The sequence below is a fragment of the Martes martes genome (assembly GCF_963455335.1).
Source record: "Martes martes genome assembly, chromosome: 7".
Lineage (NCBI taxonomy): Eukaryota > Metazoa > Chordata > Mammalia > Carnivora > Mustelidae > Martes > Martes martes.
This window is the reverse complement of record NC_137894.1, coordinates 30,758,920-30,780,547: the sequence shown is the minus strand read 5'-3', so window position 1 is coordinate 30,780,547 and position 21,628 is coordinate 30,758,920. Positions and strand designations below refer to the sequence as shown.

Genomic DNA, 21,628 nt, shown 5'->3' with positions numbered 1-21,628 from the left:
GTGGCCAGCCAGCTTGGCCCAGTGCCCCCAGCTCTCTGCTAGCTGTACCCACAGGGTCTTCTCTGAGGGCCTCCCAACCTGTTCCAGGGCTCTGTCTGAGCACCTGCCAGGAAAGAGGAGCCAGGCTTCAGCCTGGGCCTCAGGAGCTGCCATGCCCACCTTTCCCACACTCACCTGCACCCCTCCGGTGGCGCTCAGTGAGCAGGCACAGTCCAGTGGCCAAAAGTGACAGGAGCGTGGTGTGGGCAGGAGGGGAGACAGGCAGGAGCACATGGGGCCGGGGCATCAGTTCCATGGGGCTCCTGCACAGTGCAGTTCCTGAGAGCAGGACAGATGGGAGAGCCTGGAGCTAAGGCACCAGCTTCCGAGGCCCCTCTTCAGATAGGGAAACTGAGGCCCTGGCGCTGAGCCTGCACAAACCCGACAACACCCTGGCTCAGGATCTTCCCTGGTGATTCAGATTTCAGATAAACGTCCGCCCCAACCCCGCCGAACAGTTCGCAGTTCCAACAGCTTCCGTGAGCTGCGATGCTGACTCTGGCCCAGCCACCTGCTGAACAGCCAAGCTCACCTGGCCCTCCCCGGCTTCGGGAGGGGGCACAGAAGCCTGAAGGGGATGTCAGTTGCCCCAGGTCATGAAGGGGGCCCACTGCAAACTGGGCGCACACTCCCCAACCCCTGCTGCTCCCCTTCCCAGTATGGGAGTCTGGAAATTGCAGGGGACAGGGGAACATTTGGGGGACACTGTAGATTAGCTCCAGTGAAAGAGGTCAGAAACCCTTAAACCAAGTTACTGCTTCAGTTCCCCTTTGGCTTCCATAGCTTTAGCTGGCAGATGGGGGACCTGAGCCCTAGGCCCCACCCACTTAACCTCCAGGGACTGAGCCTCAGAATCCTACCACTGTCTTCCCACCCATGCACCTGGGCACCAGGCACCCTGCCCCAGCTCTGTGTGGGCACAGGGAGAAGATACCTACTGAGCTACTAGGCTGAGCTCCCCCAGACCCCTAACTGACTTGTTCACTCCTCACATTCCCAGACTCGCTCCCAGCTCAGGATGGCACTACCACCCACCAGCCCTCTCCCTGCAGACACCTTGACCCTCTCCTCTCTGGACTCCAGGCCCACATTCTTGCAGCCACTTCTGAGCTTCTCTCTCCACATTTCACCACCATGCAAGGCCTCTCCAAGATGGACTATGACGATGGTCTGCTGCCCCCATCTCCCACACCCTGGCGCAGCCACCACAACTCTACTCTGGCTGGGTGCTCAGTCTTCCCATTAAAAACAGGTGCTCCCCATAGACCGTCCCCAACGCTTACTGAGAACCCAGACTCTACCTAACTTGGGTGTGGAAGGGCTCGTGGTCCGCTGGTCTGAGGGAGTGGGGAGTGGCACCAGCCAGATGTTGAATCACTGAGACTGTGCAGAGGAAGGGGCAGCTCCCAGTGCTATGGGAGCACAGGGTCAGGGAGTCTGGTTCTCCCTTGGAGTGCCCAGGAGCTGCCCCTGGAGCTGAAGCTCAAAGGTGAGGCCCCAGAGAAGCCAAAGATGGATGTGGCAGACTAGAGAGAGCAAGGGCATCAGGACAAGGAGGGGATCAGAGGACCTGGGGTCTGGAGAAGGCAGCAAGCTGAGCCAGGGGCCCAGCAGGGCAAAAGGGAGATCAAGAGGGACCGGAGCTGCCGTGGGTCTCAGGTGGCTGGGAGCAGGGCACAGGGCAGGGGCATTTCCCTGGTGCCCTGGAACTGTGTTGCAGTTCTCAGCCCACACAGCAAAGGCTTGGTGGGTACAAGGGTAGAGACCTGGGGAAAATGGTGGGTCCCAAGGGGCTGGGGATGTGGAGCAAGGGTCCTCTGAAGGTGGCTCACCGCTTGAACCCCCCAGCTAAGAGCTGCCAAAGTTACGGCCTTCCAGAAGGGGCGGTAATGAGATAGGAGGGGGTGGGGGGTGGGGGGGCAGGGGAGTTACCTGTACCTGACCTCAGGTTAGATCTTTTTCCAAGTGCCTATCTGATACTCTGCCTCTTTTTCTTCTAGGTGTGAGTTCTTTCAGGAACAAAAAAGACAAAAGAAGGAAGCTCTAATGGTAGAATCTGAGGCACCGGACAGCTATGGAACTGCTTTTGGAGAGGGGTCTGGGAGATGGCTCCTGCCCCATTTCAGAGGAGAGCGGCTTCCTTAGCCGGAGGCAGGGACTCCTGGGTTCCCGATGTGGGAAGATGCCCCCGACTTGCCCCCTCGGAGCCCGGAGCCCAGTGCAGGGCTGGAAGACAGGAGCCTCCCCGAGCTCCTCCACTCTCAGCTGCCCACGCGGTCCTGGCTTCTAGGAGCCATGACGCTTGGGGTGAAGTGGGGGGAGACACCTTTCATCTTGTCTGTGTGGGTGAAACCCCGAGATGAAACCAGGCTAATGCAGGCCGTGGCCACAGGCCACGCACGGCGCCCCAGCCAAGAATGGCAACTCATTACCTCTGGCCCCGGAGACAGGATCCTAAGGGAGCGGGACCGAGGGGCGGGGACAGCCGGGCTCTCGGTCACACACAGCACACTGGAAGCGCCTTCTGAATTTGTTTGGGGCGCGGGTGCATTTGGTTGGGAGGGCACTGGGATCCGTTCTTGAGGCCGCATTAGCATAGAAAGCCTCCGTGTTGCCTTAGCTTCGCTTGGTTACTTCGGGTGGCGTGGTGGAGCTAACAGAGAACTGGGGGACGGGGGGTACTAAGCACCCCGCTCAGGCCACGCCGTCGGACCTCAGTTTAAGCGAGAGCCAGAGACCAAACACCGAGGGAACCGCCACAAATCCGGAGGGAGCCGATGGGCTCGCAGCGCGCCAGCCGGGGCGGGGAGAGGACGTTTCGCGTCGGGGGCGTGCCCAGCCCTCATTGGGGGAGTGGGCGGCCCGCCCCCGACAGAGCGGTCCCGGGAGGGTGCCCCGGCACCCAGCTCCCGCCCTGGCTGGGTGTGTGGGCCCGCAGTGGCCGCTCCCGGCCGCGTAGCCTGGTGGTACCAGCGAGAGCCGTGGGGCGTGAACGCTTACAATCCCTGAGGTTCCCGCAAAGGACCCGACCTTGGCTTTCTCCTGTGGAAAGTGGGGTCTCGTTATCCCAACCGGGCCAGGGGCGGGACGGGCCCCGGCGATCCCACCCGCGCAGCCTCGGCAAAAAGGGCGTCGAGTGGCTGGGAGGAATGGTCCGCGCGGCCTGACCGCGAGAGACTGGGGTTCATGAACTGAGACACAGTGCAGGTCTGCGTCGGCGCTGCTCAGGGTAGAGGGGACTCCCTTGCCCCCAGACCACGTCCCTCCAGAAACCCGCCGACGTGGCTCTCGGGTATCTTCCCCGAAACGGTTCTGGACGCACACGGGAACGGGCACGTAACGCAGATCCTTAATAGAGCCCCCCACACAGAGTAAGGTCTCATTTGCGTCTTCCCCGAAACCGGGAGTGGCGCCCGCCTTCCCGAGCCTAGCGACACCAGCTTCCGTCATCTTTGGCGCCCTCCGGGGTCCCGGGGCCAAGCGGACGCTCAAGGCCCGCCTGGTTTTCACTGAGGCAACAGCGAAACAATGCCCGCCCCTCCGCGCGCAGGAAAGGGTTGGCGGGCACGGGCGGGGTCGGGTCTGCAGAGCAGGCAGGGTCCCCCGGCCTGGTCAGGGCTCCACCTCCGGGCGCCCGCGGCTTGGGCCTGCACCCCAGTCGAGTCTTGAGGCCTACGTGCTGCGCGATACGGCAGGGGCGGGCCGCGGCCGGGGACGTCCCCTCTGCCCTCCCGGAACCAGTCTCCACTCCTGCCGCCCGGACGGGAGCGGCAAAGGTGGGTCCTCCAGAGCCTTCGAGTCGGGGACTAGAGCGGCCAGGCCACGGAGCCTGGGCGAGTAGGGACTGGCGACGTCTGCGTCACGCGAGGGGCGGGGCCGCCGCGGGCGGAGGCCGGAGCCGGAAGCGGAAGAGGCGCTCGGAGTGGGGAGTGGGGCCTAGCCGCAGCCGGATCCTGGGAGACGGTGAGTGTGGGCGCAGGCCCGCGGCGGCGGCGGCGGTGGCGGCGGCGGCGGCGGCGGCGGGGGGTGAGTCGAAAGGGCGGGCGCAGTGGGTGCGGGTCTCCGGGCTCTCGGTTCCGTCTCGGTCTAGTCTCTTTCTCTCCCTCGGCCCGCCTCTGGTCGCGGCCCCGACCTCTCACCCCTGACCCGCCGCTTCTCCCCCGGAGGGTTGGTCACCGCAGACCCCGACCCCTCGATCCCGCGGTGTCGGAGTCTGAGCGGCGGCTGAGGCCCCTGCAGGGATCCAGATTCAGCCCTGCACCTCCCGCGGAGTGGGGTCGGGGTCCTACCTGGGAGAGCCTGGAGGGGCCTTCAGACCCCTCCCATACCCTCTGCTCGAGGCCTGCAGACTCCTCCTCCCCGCGCGGCCTGAAGTTTGATTCTAGCTCAGGCTGGCCGTCCGCCTGTCCCCCCGGTAGCCCCTCGCCGCCGCTGGCGGCGGTTGTGGGGGAAGGGGCTTGGATCCCTGAGACCCAAGGCGCGTCAGGAAGGGACGCGAGCGGGCCGCAGGCCTCCAGCGTGTTTTGTTGTGATGATGGAGCCTCTCCAGCCCGGGGGAGGGGCCGAGTCAAGCTGACACTACAAATGCCCGGGCTGCTCCCTGGTCCGGGAGTCTGTGTGCTTTAGTTCCGGGTGCGGGTGCCCTGGTGTGGAGCTGGGGTGGGAGTTGCCTGAGCCAGGCCCCCGTTGAGGCGGAGTTGGCGGCCTTCCAGCTTCCCTCCTCCATGCCCTTGAAAAGGAGGAGCGTTTCACCCGGTGGTGGCGGCTTGTAAGGTGGCAGGTTTGAGGTTGCAGCGGTGGGGCCGCGTCAGCCAAAAATAACCATGGGGCGCTGGAGTGGCTGGGTTCCGGGAGGGCAGACGCTGACCTGGCTGGCTGCTCTTCTTGTCAACCCAGTTCTCTGGCCAGGAACTGCAGATGAGAAGCCGACTAGGCCTCTGCTCAGAAAAGCTGGCATCCTTGGCCTGGTTTTCTCTACATTATCTCTTTCTTAGCTGTGTAAGAGCAGAGCCTTCTTGAACATAATTGTGACCCTTAGCTTCCTTAAATAACCTATTTGCTGGGGTCTCAGAGCTTCAGAGATAATTGGTGAGAAATGGGATCTAGAGCCCTGGCTGGGAAGATAATGAGGAACATCTGGTATTCCCCATATTTCCCCTGTCTAGAAAGTGTTGAAGCAGAGGTTATCTCCTCTCTGATTACCTTGCATGGTACTCTGTAGCTCTCATCCTTGTCATCTCCATTGCCAAGTTGGCTGGAAGGTGTTTTCCACAATTTTCAGGTATGGCGACCTAGAGTCATGAGGCCAGTAAGTGGAGCACTGGGATTTAGTTTGGGATTTTCTACCCAGGGCTCTCACCCCCCTTGGAAGGGACTTGTAAAATATCCTTTGTGTCCTAACTTAGACCCAGAGGTGTTACTTGGAATCTTTCTAACCTTGTTAATGAAATGACCCAAAGGCATGTGCTGGGCATTGTTAAAGGAGTGGCGTAATTTAATCCTCACAGAGCCTTATAAGAGATTATTACTCCCTTGTTGCAAGAGGAAGTTGAAGGTCAGAGTAGTTTAATAACTTGCCTGGAGGCACACAGCTAGAAGTGGCAGTGTTGGGACTCAACATCTGTCTACTCTGAACCTGTGCTCCACCCACTCGAGTACGGGGGTGGGCATGAGAATCCTCCGGGTCCCTGGAGGAGTTGACCTGGTGTGGACCAGACCACGTTGTCCAGCTTTGGAGCTTTGCCTGCCTGGCCACCAGAGCATCTTCGCTGTCACTTAGGGAGATGTGACATACTGCCTTCATTCCATAACTCGGGCACCTGACCCAGGGTAATTGCAGGAAAACCGTGAAACATTCATTAGTCAGCTGATCGTCAAAACAAAACAGCATTTTAAGCTCTCGAGGAGCAGTTGGTGATTTTACATGGTGTTTACCTCTGAGGGTTGCTGGGGCCTGGGCTTCAAGGTAGATATGGGGAGAAACCTGCTGGTGGAGAGATCTGGAGCAGGGATTTTCTCAGGATTGTGGAGAAGCTTCCAGGGGCTTGGTCAGATAGGCCCGGCCGCCCTGCCCGTCCACAGGAGCTGGTTCACTCTGCTCTCCTGATGGACCCTTCTCGTGAGCTGGGGCAGCTTCGGTGGGTTTGTCCAAATGTGCTGAGTAAGGCGAGCCCAGCACTGACCACTGAAGGCTGGCAAAAGCCAAGTAAAGGGTTGGGAGGAAGGCTGGCCACGATCTGTGGCCCAGCCTTCCAGCGGAGGCAGTGTCCAGGTTCTGGGTGTGGGTGGAAAAGGGAGCTGGCCTCACATAGCCTCCTTCCTCAGCTCGTGTCTGATCCAGCCTGGCGGTTTCCTGTGGTGGATTTTAAGTCCCTGCCAAACAGGCACGGTGAGGTAGGGCTCTCTGGGCAGGCCTCTCCAAGCACACAGGCTGCCAGACACTCAGCCCTTCGGCTTCTCCCAAGATGAGCACAGGAGAGGGGACTAGAACAGGGGATCTAGCAGAGGGGGCAGCGGTGGTACAGTTGGAGGCGAGGCGCTGCCTGGCATGGCACTGCAGGTGGTCGGAGGGTGCCCCAGGGGTCTTGGTGAGAGACTCTGCTGCTCTGAGGAGGCTGGCGTCAGTTTCCTGGTGCTAAGACAGAGTATGGGGCAGCAGGGGCTGGACCGACCCCCAGGTCTGTTTGGTCGGCCCGTCGGATCGGCTAGGGAATGTTTGTAAGACCCTGTGCACCTCTTTCTCTAAAGGCTGGTCTTCTTGTTTCTGCCCGTGGCCCCTGACACTGAAGTGTGGCCTTTGTTCCCTTGAGTGGGTTCCAGTTCAGGGCCTCAGTCAGGCAACCTGGCCTCAAACTTGAGGGCTTTCACCCTTTGCTCTTGTGTGTTTGTTCCCTGTCAGCAGCCCTTGGGCCTCTGGTTTGACAGGCCAGTCACTTCATAGAAGCCCACAGACAGGAGGGAATGGTGGCCAAGAGGCTCTCCTCTCTCCTTGGCCTTGGTTTTCTGGGATGGTGCTCACCAGCCCCCATTCTGTCGCTGCACCTGTGCCGGCTCGCTGGGTGACCTGAGCACTCAGGTCCCCGGGCCCCGAGATGCTGGGCTGGGGAGGCAGCTGTTTGTTTGTTCATTGGCACAGAAGGGTGTTGCCCGTTGTGTGCTGTTGGGCCAGTGTGACCTCAGAGCTCTTTTTTGCTTCATAAACCCCTGGGAGGGGCTGCCCCCAAACAGAACAATGGGCCTCTTCTTCAGGAGCGCCTGGGCACCCCGAGCAGCCCCGGGGCCCGAGTGGCCGGAGGTGACTGGCTGCCTGGCTGCCTGCTGAGCGGGGCTCCCTTTCCCATGGCCTAGATGCATCACTGTAAGCGATACCGCTCCCCTGAGCCAGACCCGTACCTGAGCTACCGATGGAAGAGGAGGAGGTCTTATAGTCGGGAGCATGAAGGGAGACTGCGGTACCCGTCTCGAAGGGAGCCTCCGCCCCGGAGATCTCGGTCCAGAAGGTGACAGGGGGCTAGGTGGGAGGAACGGGCTCCATCCCTGGGCAGGGCTGGGGAGACAGTGTGGAGGCTTGGGGCGGCCCTGGGCTCCTTCAGGACCTGCCGCCTCTGCCCACCCCCACCCCCCCCATCTCAGCTGTGTTCCTGAGCCTCCGTGTTCGCTGCCATCCTGCTGCCCCTTTCTCTGTCCTTGAGTCTTCCTTCTCTAGACTGGTTCCCCAATTCTAGGCCAGCATCTCCCCTGCTGACTTCTGAGCCTCCCTCAGTGGGATTCATAACACAGCCTCTTACCTTTCCGGAGGTTGGCTCCTCATCCTGTGTTAGCAGCCCCAGGGAGTCTTGGGGAGATAGGACCCTCCAAGGCCCTTCACCCTGCTCACCTTCCCCCGTGCTCTGCCTCCTATCCTGGAGAGGTACTGCCAGCAGCCCAGGTTCTGGAGGTGGGACTTCGTGCACATGCCTCCCACCCCCATCCAGATGTCTCTGCTCCAGCCGGCCGCCCCGTGAGCTCTTGTTGGGGGCCTCGCCACACGCCTTTTGCCCAGAAGCAAAACCCGGGCTGGTGGGAGGAAGCGCCCCATCTTACTGGTGTCCTCGCCCCCTCCTGGCAGCCATGACCGCCTGCCCTACCAGAGGAGGTACCGGGAGCGCCGGGACAGCGACACGTACCGGTGTGAAGAGCGGAGCCCGTCCTTCGGGGAGGACTGCTATGGGTCTTCGCGTTCCCACCACCGGCGGCGGTCACGGGACAGGGAGCCATACCGGCCCCGCAAGCACGCCCACCACTGCCACAAACGCCGCACCAGGTCTTGTAGCAGCGCCTCCTCGGTGAGTGGTGGCTGGGGTGTGCTGGCTGGGGCCTTGGGGCCCCGTGGCTTTCTAGCCTTCTCTCAGGCTGGCGGGTCCGGGTGAGTACCGCCAGCCCTGCGCCCGCGCACTGGGTGTGTGTGCCTGTGTGTGTGTCTGTGTCGTCTGGTCCAGGTGCAGGGCTGAGCCAGGGGCCCGGCCCCTCCATCTTCGGGCCACTGTGCTGGTGGCGAGAGGGGCTCTGGCTCCGGCGATAGCACCCCCCCCCACCCCACCCCACGCCTGTCTATGTCTCCGCGCTGCTCCGGGCCACGTGGTGTGCGTGACCAGGGACACTTAGGGAACCTGATAGGGCTGCTGGTGTGTGATCTGGAGATGCGTGGCCCAGTCTCTCGGGTCTGCAGCCCTCCCCAGAGGCCCGGAGGCCGGAGTGCCCACGGGTAGGGGAGGTCTGCCCGTCAGCTCAGACCGGGAGTGGCCCCTCTGACCTTGATCTCCAGCCGGGCCCTCTGCAGCCTCGCCTCTTCCCGGGAGGGGCGGTCAAGATGAGGAGACAGGCTGCCCATGTGATGGGGCGCATGGACGAGTGGCAGAAAGGCCTGCGGCCCAGGCCTCTTCTGCTTGCTGGCTGGGCGCCAGGTGCGGGCCCTGGCCGTGGTGTTGGCACGGATGGAGGCGGTCTCGATCTCGGCCGAGGCCGGGAGCCCACGGGGCACTCAGGCCCCTTGTGCGCGTGTCAGGGGACCTGCTGTCTTCTCTTCTCCTCCCCGTCCCTCTTCCTTCCCGCCGGCCAGGAGGCCCCTGAGGATTAGTGGCGGACCCAGTGCAGGGGGCCAGGCATCTCTTCTGCTCAGCTTTCCTGCGACTTCCTTGAGTGGCCACAGGTTGAGGGTTGACCGCGACCACCGAGCACGGCCTGGTGGCCTCTGTGCCCGCAGCCACACACTGCTGCAGGATGGCAGTGCAGGGCTGGTGCTCTGCTTCATCTCTTTCTGATGCCCTCTGTCGTCATGAGGCCGTGAGAACGTGGGTGCCGAGGCCAGGGCAGAAGCTGGCGTGGGGCCCGCGGGGGCCGTCGTGGTAGGAGGCCGCCTGGCCCAGCGGATCCCGGGCTCCCCCGCTCAAGGCCGGCGGCACGAGGGCCGCCCGCAGCAGGCCGTTTGTGGTGGTGACGTGACGTCTGGCCGCGGGGGCAGGTGGCAGGCGTGGCTCTGAGTGGCAGCTGTCGGGCCCGTGCAGGGCTGCGTGTGCGCAGAGAGGCAGGCAGGGGCGGCCCGGGCGTCCTGCCACTCAGGCCAGAGTGGCCTCTAGCCGTTCCGCACGACCGGCTGCACGCTGAGCCGGCTGCCTTCTTGCGCCGTCCTCAGCACGGCTTCAGCCAGGCAGGGGCCGTCTCGGGAGGGCCCGGGAGGGGGACATGCGGTGGCGAAGGGAGTCGGGGCTGTGGCTCTCGGCGCGGCCTGGCCCCTTGGCAGCAGAGGCTTGGTGGTCTTTCTGAGCGCTGGCGGCGCCCTTCTCTTAGATAATGTCCGAGTTTTCTTTACATACCTGTAGCTGTTTTTACTTTTCTGTTTTTGAAGTCAGTTTGTGTCTTGACGTGTCCCTTGCAATATCCCTATCGTTATATATGCTGTGTGCCTTATGAAATGCTGGGATCTGGAAAATCCAACCAACCAACCCGCCGGCTCCTCACCGTCTCCACCTCTGCCTTTGACTGACACCTCAATCTGTCAATCGGAACCGCCTACCATGCGATGGGTCGGATGGCGTTTCGGGGGGCGGTGCATGCAGAGAAGCCAACAGAGCAGTAAGCGCAGCAGCCGGAGTGTGGAAGATGACAAGGAGGGCCACCTGGTGTGTCGGACCGGCGATTGGCTCCAGGAGCGATGTACAGCCACCTTTCGTAAAACTTTACCTCTCTACTTCCTCCCCCCTGTTAGACGAGACCTCTCCTGCCCGGAGGGGCCTCTAGTGCGCGTGGCGCCTTAGCGGGGCCACCAGTAATTGCCTGAATGACGCAGACGCTAGCAACTTCTGTTTTTAAGAGTGTAGCCGTGAGAGAGAAACCTTTTTTGTTTTTGAGAATTTGAATGCTGTGAACTTGCAGGAGCTGCCAGCCCTCTGCCCTGCAGGCCCTCATGCCCTGCTTCTTTTCTCTCCTAGATGAGATTGTGGGGAACCTGGGCGAAGGCACGTTCGGCAAGGTGGTGGAGTGCTTGGACCACGCCAGGTGAGCAGCTCTGCAGGGTGGGCGGTGGGCATCCCAGTGGGCTCATGGCAGGGGGCCGGCCTGCGCATGCTGGGCTTCTGCTGATCCCCTGAGATAGGGAGCCGTTCCCGGGGCTCCGCAGCCAGGTGGCCTCCCTGCCCACAAACTGCTGGCTGGCGAGGGGCACAGCCCTGGTGGCCCTTTGGCCCCAGGACTCGGTAGTGGCTGTCAGCACATGGCCAAGGTCCTGGCCCTTCTGTGGTCTGGGCCCGCTTCCTGCCATCTCGTGTCGGGTTGGGGCTGGGAGGCAGGTTGGGAAATACTGCAGAGCCCAGCCTGAGCAACCCCTCTCTGGCTCGGGAGGTCTGTCTGAGAGGTTGGCCGCCCGGCTGTCCACCCTGCTGGCCAACTTCCTTTGGACCCCCTAAACCCGGTGCATGGCTGGGTTGAGAGGAACCAGACTCGGGCTCTCTGACCCTGCCGGCTGCTGCCCTCTCCCACATGGCCAGGCCGGATTACGCGTCCCTCTGGGTGCATGCAGGTAGAACGGGGTTCCTCTGGTGTGTGTTTGGGGGCTTCTGGGGAGCCGTGCTGCCTTCCAGCCTGCACGGTGAAACACTTCTGTTCCCTCGCCATTCTGGCAGACCAGAACTTCTGCCCCTCTTGGGCTGGGAGGCCACCTCCCGGGAGCCTGCTGCCTCTCCTCTGAGGGCACTCTCATTGGTCTGGTGCCTTAGCTACCAGGTACCTTGTCTCTGCTGTCCCCCTGAGCTATGTGTTGCCTATCACGACCTTCCCACTGTGCACGGGGTGAAGAGATAGGACCCATACTCCCCTGGCAGTGGGCCACCATGGTACTGGGCACTCAGAAAGGACAGTTAGACCTAGCCATCCAGCTAGCCCGGTGGCCTTCCATATAAGGTAGTGACAGTGACTGACTGGAAATCTCCCTGGGCTCCCAGTTCCCATTTAAACACCCCTCAGACCCAGTGTGGCCCCTGAGGTTAGGGCTGGGGCCGGTGGGCATAGGGACGGACATGTAGACCATACTGGGACCCGAGAGGTGGGAGGCAGATCTGCGAGCTGTGACACGTGGGGGCAGCTAAGCTGTCTGGGCCGTGTCCCCCCCCCATCCTGAGTAGGTGGAGGGGAAGTGAGTCTCTGAAGTCACTAAGGGGCAGCCACGACTCTTGGGGGACTGTTAGGGGATCCAAAGGTAGTTGGCCAGCAGGGTGGTTATGAGGGGGGTAAATTGACCTCAGCCAAAGGAAGGGCCTGATCCCCAGCGCCATCCAGCCCTGGCGGTGGCTGCCTGCGGGAGCTATGAGCTCTCTGCTCAAGGTGAGAATGCCATTGAGGGATCCTGTCCTAGGAGCCTGGAGTGAGTGGCCTTTCCTCTGAGGTCTTTCCCTGTCCTGAAAATCTGGGAAAGTGGGATAGGGAGAGAAAAACAGGTTATTTTCCAGAAGATGCCTTTGCCCTGGGGCTTGTGAGCTTTTTCCTTAGGCACCAAGCTAGCCTCCCAGGGGCCTCAAGAGGCCACATTCTTGTGGGCCAGCGCCATCTCACTCTCATTCCGCCCCGGGCTTCTGAAGTCTGGCTGGCCCTTCCCGCTGGCCGCTGGGCCTGGCATTCGAACCTCAGTGTGGTCCCTGCTCCGTGGGCGTCCTGTAGGTGGCCTGGGGGGCAGGGCTGGCGGATGGGAAGCACAGAGCAGGCATTCTTCAAATCCTTACTAGACGCTGAAGAGACCTCCTGGCACCACTCGGGGGTCTCCGAGAAACTCTGCAGCTGGTTGGTTGGCAGGCGGCTAGAGGGAGTGTAGTAAAGGGAGCAACCCAGGGACCCCCAGCGAGAAGACCCTACTGCTGGCACCCTTACCCTCTTGCCAAAGCTTTGTCTCATCCTGGAACCCCCACCCCAGGCAGAGCCATTTGCCCAGACCTAGAGATGGGTTTTAGGGAGGTCAGGAGGTGCTGTAGGAAGGTTCTAGCTGGGATGGCCTGGCCAGGGTCAGGGCTGGCTGGCCTGCAGGTCAGGTTACTGAGGGAGCTGGTGTTGGTGCCGGCCGGCAGGCTGGGCCTCTTCTCCTTTGCCTGCTGTCTGGGGAGCTGGCAGCGGCTGGCATCAAAGAAGCCCAGGCTGGCCCTGACGCACTAACTCACAGATGCCAGGGGAGCGGGCGGGGCGGGGGTGGGGGTGGGGGGGCGTTGCCTGGGGCCAGGCTGGGGGCCAGGCGTCTGCGCCTCCGGAGCAGGTCCTGTACCTGGAGTCCTGAGCACAGTTTGCCAGGAGCTGCAAGACTGGGGTGGAGGGTGGGGGGCGGGGAAGGGCTAGGGCACTTCTGAGAACCTCTGCTTCTTTTCCGGCTCCCAGAGGGAAGTCTCAGGTGGCCCTGAAGATCATTCGCAATGTGGGCAAGTACCGGGAGGCCGCCCGGCTAGAAATCAACGTTCTCAAAAAAATCAAGGAGAAGGACAAAGAGAACAAGTTGTGAGTGTCTTGGGTACGAGAGGGAAGCTTTCAGTGGGGACGGTGTCCGCTCCGGCTGCAGCTGCCTGGACCCCTGGCAGAGCCGTGGCCCGTCACCCAGTTGGCGTGCTGAGCAGCGTGGCCGGGCCTCATGAGTCCCGCTGGAGGAGCCCTGGGGTCGCTGGGCAGGCTCCACCCCAAGGGTTCTGTGCTCCGAGGTGGCCTCCCAGGCCCGCTTCCGTAAGTGAGGGCCTCATGGGTCACGGCGGGAGTCAGACCAGACACAGCCCCGCAGCTGCCGCAGCACTTACACAGTTGGAAGGCTCCAAAGTGAAGCCGCCCCAGGGCACCCACACTGAGCAGTTCCTCTCCCGCCAGCCCGGTGCTGAGCCCCGCGGACTCGGGAAGCTCAGTTAAGGGAGCTGAAGAAAGGCAGGAGTGATTCCATCTCTTTGGATTATGGCCACGTCTTAAGTAGACGGGGCAGGACGCCTTGGACCAGAACTCCCCCTGTGGCAGCAGGAAGTTTAGTCCTTGCCCTGAATCTGATAGGGGTGGTCTCTGATGGGAGACATGCTCTTTGTAACTGAGGGTTTTTCTTCATGGGCGTGGGTGACCCAGTGGCCTAAGGGCGGGGACTGGCCTCATCTGAGGGAGGGGCGGAGACTGAGCCCCCCCACCCCATCTTCTCCTCTAGCCTGTGTGTCTTGATGTCCGACTGGTTCAACTTCCATGGGCACATGTGCATCGCTTTTGAGCTCCTGGGCAAGAACACCTTTGAGTTCCTGAAGGAGAATAACTTCCAGCCTTACCCCCTGCCGCACGTGCGGCACATGGCCTACCAGCTCTGCCACGCCCTCCGATGTAAGTGTCCATGCCTGTGCCTGGTGGCCTCCGGCCCCCCCACCCCCGGCTCACACCAGTGTGCTGCCAACCATCATGCCTGGCCCCAGAGGCGCTGGGTCCCCTTTGGCTGAAAGGCCTTCAGGGAGGACTGTCTGGGAGGACGGAAAGGCTTGGTTCCCCTCCAGGGAGCCCCTGAGCCCACCTATGCCCCAGGCACTCGGGAAGAAAGGAGAGGCGGTTCCATCCATCCCCTCGTCCTCTCTGGCCATCCTGCGGGGGATGGGAAGGCTGAAGCCTGACTGTGGATCCCAGCCCCAGGCACTGCCCACGCAGACACCCTTCGTCTGACCACCCCCTCCCATCTGCCCACCGGCCTCTCAGAGCTGCTTTTGGAGGTGCAGGGCTTTCAGAGGTGCCCCGCACCGTAGGGCATGGTGGTCCACACAGGACAAAGGCTCCTTGGGGAGGAGCCTAGAGCTAGGCTGTTTGGGTCTGCACAGATGGGGAGGGGGCCGTGGGGGGGTGCCCAGACCCTGGCATGTATTGAAACTCCCTCTAACGAAGCAGGGCCCAGGCTGGAGAGAGGTGGGTTACGCTGCGGGCTGGGTCTTGACCACCAGCTGGGAGCGTGGAGTCAGAAGGTGCTGCCTGGGTGCCACCGTTGGTGGGACAAGAGCTGGAAGGAGAAGGCTGAGGGATGGGAAGAGGCAGAGCCGGCCTTAGGTTGTGTTTCAGGGGCGGCCCTGTGGTTATTCATTGTTTGCTTGCTGCCACCTTAACATTCTTTGTGACTCCTGAGTGAGGGGACCTGCATGTTCATCTTGTCCCCGGCCTGCAAATCACGCAGCCGGTGCTGGGGAGGAGGAGCCCCCAGGCTCATGCTGCAGCCTCGGCCAGAAACAGGCTGAGGAGGGAGGTTTTCTATACTAAATGGGAAGAGTGTCCCCGCCCCTCTTGTGAAGTATCAGAACTGGCCACAGCCCCAAGCACCGAGCACTCGAGAGGGAAGCCAGCGTGGAGGCAGAGTCCGCTGTGCCCCCCTGCAGGGGCAGGGGGAGAGGGTGGCCGGCAGACCAGCTGTGGGGTTGTAGTTTTGTCTCGCGCCGGCAGCGGGGCCCGAGAAGCAGCCGGGGTTCTCAAGGTTCTGCTTCCTGCTTCCCCAGTTCTACATGAAAACCAACTGACCCACACAGACTTGAAGCCAGAGAACATCTTGTTTGTGAATTCAGAGTTTGAAACTCTCTACAATGAGCACAAGGTAGGGGTCGGGAGAGGGCAAGGCCGTGCTCTGTGGTAGGTCACCCACTGGGACAGGCTCCTGACCCGCGCGCCCCCCTTGCCTCAGAGCTGTGAGGAGAAGGCGGTGAAGAACACCAGCATCCGAGTGGCTGATTTTGGCAGTGCCACCTTTGACCATGAGCACCACACGACCATTGTGGCCACCCGTCACTACCGCCCACCTGAGGTGATCCTTGGTGAGTGACTGGCTAGCCCCCAGCCCAATAAAGCGGACCGTCAGGAGGGGAGGACTAGGGGCAAGGATGTGCCTGCCCCCAGGGGCCGGTGTCACTGTGGCGGCTCACTTGGCCTTACCCGAGAAAGGGCCTTCTGTTGGGGTTTGGGCTAGGGTCCCGCCCTCCAGAGTGACAGCTGTCCTTTGACATCTGGGCTGGGAGCAGGGGGCTGAGTGTCACGGTCTCCTCCCATGTTGGCTTTCAGAGCTGGGCTGGGCACAGCCCTGCGACGTCTGGAGCATTGGCTGCATTCTCTTCGAGTACTACCGGGGCTTCACACTCTTCCAGGTAAGGCCTCCTGCATCACGGGGCTCAGCTGAGCACTGCTCCTCGGGCAGGCTGCAGGGGCTGGCGTGGGAGAGCCCTGTGACCACCCCCCGTCAGCATGCTGGGACACTCGGGCTCCTGAGGTTGAGGAGTGGAGCGCCCAGGGATTCTTGTGCTTAGCCTCGGCGTGGAGGACCATAGCAAGAGGAGCGAGCATTTGAGGCAGGAGCACAGCTTGAGGGAGGAGGGGGCAGAGGGGGACTGGGGTGGGGCATGTTTTGGAAAGAGTGAGGGAAGTCATTGGAGAGAGGGTGTGGTGATGGCTAAGTCCACCCGAAAGGCTAAGGAGCGTGAACTTGACCTTGAGAGAACTGTCTGGCAGGCTGCCACCATATCAGAGGCCGGGATTACCATTCACCGGTGGGTTCACATCTCTTGGGGCAAGGAAGGCACCTGCCCATCTTTTTGGGTCCCTTATTTTTTTGCGGGGGCGGAGGCTGGTACTGACTCCGGCTTGCTGTATCCCTGACCTTCCAATAGACCCACGAAAACCGAGAACATTTGGTGATGATGGAGAAGATCCTAGGGCCCATCCCCTCACACATGATCCACCGTACCAGGTAAGCAGCTGTGGGGACGCCTTCAGGGGTGGCCGTGGGGGCCTTTCCCATCTTGGCCTTGGGTCACAAGCCAGTCTTTTTCGGGACACCCTGGCTCCCCCAGGTTCCTAGTGGCCTTCCCTCCCATACCGCACTCTGAGCTGGCAGACACTTGCCCAGACCTTCTTCCCCGGCTGCACTGGGCCAGTTAGAGCATCCCCGGTGGCTCTGCGGTCATTCCCCAGACTGCCATGTCTCCCCCAACCCCTGCGGCTTGACCCCTTCTTTCTTTCGCTTTCAGGAAACAGAAATATTTCTACAAAGGGGGCCTGGTTTGGGATGAGAACAGCTCTGATGGCCGGTATGTGAAGGAGAACTGCAAACCTCTGAAGGTCAGTTTCTGGCTTCCCCCAGCTCAGCTCATGCCAAGGAGGCCCCAGGCACTGGGCAGACACACAGCAGAGACCGGCCGGGCAGCTACAGGCTGCCTCCTCGCTCCGGCTCTGTGGGAGGCCACACCTGAGGCTGCTGGGTGCGGGCCGTGGGGCTGCTTGCCAACCGCCCCCCGAGGGGCCCTTAGCCCTGCCCCTCCCACACAGGGTGGCCATGGATGTAACGGGGAGCACCAGAAGAGCCCGATGTCAGAGACCTTGCTGCCTCCGGTGCTCCTCTTCTCTCAGTTTTGGGAAGAACTAGGCAGGACTGAGGTGAGGGGGAGGGAAGCTGTAGGCCTGAAATCCTCTGTCGACGGCATCTGGTGCCCGGACCAGTGAATTCTACAGAGGGGACACTGCCCACCTGTTGGGACTTTGCATGCAGGGGCAGAGGCACCAAGCCAGCGAGACGCTCAGAGCCAAAAGCTCTACACGGGCATGCAAGGAGCAGAACCGCTCGCGGTCCAGGAGGGCAGAAGTGGTCCTCCGGGGGGCAAGCACTGGCTCCTCGAGCCCTGCAGCAAGGCCTCCCAGAGGCCCGGGGACCTGCAGTGGCCCCCCTGGCCCCGCCGTCACACTGCGGCACCTTGTGTCCCTGAGCAGAGCTACATGCTCGAGGACGCCTTGGAGCACGTGCAGCTGTTTGACCTGATGAGGAAGATGTTAGAATTCGACCCTGCCCAGCGCATCACACTGGCGGAGGCCCTGCTGCACCCCTTCTTTGCTGGCCTGACCCCTGAGGAGCGGTCCTTCCACACCAGCCGCAACCCAAGCAGATGACAGGCGGGCACCCGCCCCCCCTCCGGGAGCTGGACAGCGGGACGGGGCTGCCCGGCTTTCTCTCCACCCTCCACCACCGGGCCCCAGGGCCAGAGCCACCCAGCGAACAGTGCAATGTGAAGGAAGGCCGGAGCCTGCAGGGGACAAGACTGGATGCCCAGCTGCCAGAAAGCACAGATTTGACCCAAGCTATTTATATGTTGTAAAGTTATAATAAAGTGTTTCTTACTGTTTGTAACCCCTGGTACCGGTGTGTCCGTCTCCAGGCTCCTTGCCTTCCCTTCCCACCTTATTAATAAAGACTTTCTTAGCAGTTCAGCTTGTGGAGAGCTAAGTGTGAACTGGGCTGGCATGGAAGGGCTAGCCAGTGACCAGACAGAAGCCGGGTGTCCCTCTGGGCCACGGAGAAGAGCCCCCAGGTGGCAGGCCTGCTGGAAGGCAACAGTTTCCCTCGGCGCCCATGGAATCCCTGGCCAGTCAGCAGCTAATCTGACCTCTGCCTCTGGCCCCATCACCACCTGCCCAATCACCTGACTGCAGGCAGGCGACCATGAGCTGGGCTCCTGGGGCAGGGTGGGGGGCACCTCACTGCAGCCTACACAGCGATTTACCACAGAGCCCAGGACTCTGTCATTCAGCTTTATTTTAAGTGCTGGTTTTTGGTTCCCCAAGAGCTGCATGAGTGACAGTCCTGACCCCCTGACTGGGGCCCCCTGGGGACAGGATGCCTCTGGAAGGAGCTGAAGGCAGAGGAATCATGCTGATGTGAATACCACCGGGGAAGGCCCATGCTGAGGGCAGGAAGCTGCTCCAGAGCCCCCTGCGGGGAAAAGCCAGGCTCAGGCACAAGCTCCCAGTGCCCCTCCACAAGGCCCTCACCCCCAAGGCCGCTGCAACTCACCCAAGCCAGCAGTCTGTGGCACCAGGGCTCCTAAAGCTGCTCCCCTACCATACCCAACTGGGGGGCCTTACTGCATGGCCAGGCAAGCACCCAGAAACTGCAGTGGTTGCTTACTAAAATGCCTACGATCCAGCACTGCTGCTCAGACCACGGCCCTGCCTCTAAAGAGAGGGCTCCATCTTGGGAGCTTCTCGGCCCTGAGTGAGCAGAGGCTCAGGGAGGATACACACAAGGCTCTGGGCCTCTGGCCTCCTCCCACTGCTGGAGACGATCAGACCTTCAGGGAGGATGGGAGGAAAGGAGGGACCAGCCCTCTGCCTCGCCTCATCTGTTCCTGGCTATGTTCCTATAAGAAAAGCGATAAGCAGCCTGAAACCCATGGTAGCAGGGCCTATCCTGTGTCCATGATCCCTGGCAAGCCATCACACGCACCCCCTTAACCAGAGTGGGTGGGCAGAGCAGAAGCTATGCCTGAAGGCCTGAAAAAGGCTTTAAAGCATGAACTTTTTGCAAGAGTCCTGTGAAGGACTCCAAGGCATGGCTCCTGCTCTGAAAGCAGCCTCCAAGGCCTAAGCCTGTGAGGTCCGAGGGCTTTCCCGCCTTAGAATCCGAGCAGCAGCATGTTCCTGTGGCTGAGCATGTTCCTGTGGCTGAGCCCTGCCAGCTAGCTCATCTAGAACTAGCCTCATTTTGGCATCTTTTGAGATAGGGCACTGGCCCCGAGCCTACTCATCTCGAGTGGACAACCATAAAGGGTTCAAAGCCCAGACATTGTAAGAACTGGGGTAGAGCCCAGACAGGGGAGGGACATGCGCCCTGCTCTGGGACGACAGCTGCAGAGGACTGTTTGAGCGGGAAGACGGGGCAGGGACAGGAGAAAGGAGGGTACATGGGCAGGCAAGGAGGCAGGAGCAGGGTGGTAGTGGCCTAAGACAGAAGCACCAGGGAGCCACTTCTGGCTCAGCACCAGGCTCCCTCAGGGACCTTCCCAATACTGAACATTAAAGCTGCACCCTGAGGGCTCCGGCCCCAGCTAGAGAGGGTATGGGGCGGGGGGCACTGCTGGCAAGATGGGCACTGTGGTTCTACAGTAACATGACCTTGTACTACCTATGCTGAAAACAGAAAAACAGTATAAAATCCCTATACAGTAAAACCATCCTGATGCCACCCCCTTCCCTGCCTCTCAGAATGATGGAGTGGAAAGGAAGAAGGACCCTTGAGAAAAATCCCAACATATAGCTTGCATCAGCTCAGGAAAAAGGGTCAAAAGCCCCCAAACCAACTTGTGGCGGGGCTCTGGGAAGGCCTCCTCAGAGCTCTGACAAGGAACAGAGTGCGAGTCTGCCCTCTGGCGGGCGGCTGCAGCACAGCCAGTTCGACATGATCAGAAGGGCTGGGGGGGGAGCAGAGGACACGGAGCCAAAGCAAGTACAGGCCCCCAAACAGGACCCGCCCCACCCTGCAAGGTGCTTGCCCAGGCCCCAGTGACTGTAAACCTGAAACACAGTCCGTGAGCTGCCTAAGTCTGTAAACAAAGCCCCACCCAGCCACACAGGGGGCCAAGTGTAGAGATGCCTAGAGCCACTTGGCCTGCTGCCCACCCAGGACACCCAGTGGGAAAGCCTCCCTGGCTACCGGCAGGTGACAGGTCATTTTTAAATATGATCTGTTCTCTCACAGAAGTAACAAATCCAAAAGTGAAAAAACTGAAGGTCCATGAAGCTTCACATCCTTAAGGCGTTCGTTGTCAAGTTCAGTGTGTCCAGAGCAGCGGGGGACTGCAGAGTCCAACTCGCCCAGAGGCCCTCTAGGCAGAGTGTAATGGAATGACAAACTTGCAGCCAAAGGGTGAGTGGTAGCTGATTCCTACCTCCTGGAATACCTGCTGGGGGAGGCCGATGTCACACAAGTAGACACGGCCCGCGCGCTCCCCCAGGGGCAGAGGCAGGCCCAGAGCCAGCGACCACTTGGCGTCGATACCCTGTTCGCCTTCATGGACGGGAGGGTCGATGCTGAGCACCGGCGCCCGGTTCCGGTTGGCCCAGGCCACGGCTGCCTTGTACCAGGGCTGGTCCCGCAGGAAGGCATTCTCGGGGCAGTCCAGGCAGTTGATCACCAGGTCCACAGGGCTAGAGGGCAGATCTGCAGGTGGGAAGAGCGCCACATGGGAATCACTATAAGGAGAGAGCAGCCCAGGTAGGGACTAGGACCCAGATGGCCCCAAGGAGGGTCTTGTTCTGTCACCACTCTGCGGCCTCACCACAGGCTGGCTTTCTCAAGGCGGGACCAGCCCCAGGACTTCCAAGGCCAGGCTGGGCACCAGAGACAAAGGGCATGTCAGCCCGATGGACCAATGTCCTCATGGAGTCCCCCAGGCCGAAGCCCTGTGCTGCAGACTGTATAGGCTGTCTCCAGGAACAGCAGACACACATCCAACTAACACACGGGGTACACTAAGAGGTCTGAGAAGGGGGAGCTGACTGCTGCTGAGTTGGCCCTCATAGGGAGCCCTGCCCACACCCCAGCAAAAATGGGCTGACCGCCACGTGTGACTAGCCCAACAACAACAAGCTGGCCAGAACCTTGGGCTAGCCTCCTCACACGACCCGAGCCAGCCTGGCCTTGCTGCATCCTGCCCCACGTCCATCTCATGAAAATGGGCTCTCCTTACAGCCCAATCTGAAGGATGGAGAGGGAACTGATCACTTCTTCAGACACTTTAAAGTTTTTCTGCTCAAACCAAGCCTCTGGGACAGCAGAACAGATGTCTCAACAACTACGTAAGCCTTAACCAGCCTAAGAGAGTAACTTGAGAATAGGAGAAATCAGACCAAATTCAAGGTCAGCATCCTCAGACTTGGCTCCTGGAGTTGAAATTGGAAGGCTTTCAGGTAGCCAGAGGAAGAATTGCCTAAAACAGAGCATCATGTTACAGATCTCAAGCAGGGGAACCCAGAACAGGCCTGCTTCCCAGCTCCAATAATGCTATTTCTCAATTAGGGACTCAGGGCTTCTGTACTTAGATCTGACCACCATGACGAGGGGGTAGGGGGTGTTGCCGGGGGCCAGTAGGCTCTCAAGAGTAAGAATGGGGTCTTAACCTTCTACGTGTACACATGTACACATCTACATGTACACAGGAGCCTGAGGTTCTGGCCCAGGGTCTGGCCCCAATTTGCCATCTGACCCCTGGCAAGACCCTTCCTTCATATTTCTTCTCTCTTCCCCCCCTGCTCTCACTAAAACCCACTCTAATCACTT

General features: G+C 60.9%; 2 protein-coding genes across 8 annotated transcripts in view; one reads left to right on the top strand and one right to left on the bottom strand.

Moving 5' to 3' along the window:
* The first annotated feature begins 3,736 nt into the window (after positions 1-3,736).
* CLK3 (CDC like kinase 3) lies at positions 3,737-17,781 on the top strand. 7 transcript variants are annotated; one of them, XM_080808306.1, is made up of 13 exons: positions 3,737-3,815; positions 7,387-7,538; positions 8,147-8,363; positions 10,134-10,230; positions 10,506-10,572; positions 12,928-13,044; positions 13,721-13,887; positions 15,033-15,127; positions 15,215-15,344; positions 15,589-15,671; positions 16,191-16,270; positions 16,551-16,641; positions 17,287-17,781. In XM_080808306.1, the coding sequence occupies exons 2-13, from the start codon at positions 7,387-7,389 to the stop codon at positions 17,461-17,463; spliced, it is 1,473 nt and encodes a 490-aa protein (XP_080664432.1). In that variant the 5' UTR covers positions 3,737-3,815; the 3' UTR covers positions 17,464-17,781. The 7 variants fall into 7 exon arrangements, with proteins under 7 accessions (XP_080664432.1, XP_080664434.1, XP_080664433.1 ...); XM_080808307.1 differs by lacking the exon at positions 3,737-3,815 and adding an exon at positions 3,932-4,002; XM_080808304.1 differs by lacking the exon at positions 3,737-3,815 and adding an exon at positions 3,947-4,065.
* The window catches only part of EDC3 (enhancer of mRNA decapping 3), a 61,034-nt gene continuing 57,066 nt past the window's right edge, over positions 17,661-21,628 (bottom strand). The window contains exon 7 of the mRNA XM_080808303.1: positions 17,661-20,509. Coding sequence (XP_080664429.1) covers positions 20,175-20,509 — 335 coding nt within the window. The 3' untranslated portion in view covers positions 17,661-20,174. The remainder of the gene's footprint in view (positions 20,510-21,628) is intronic.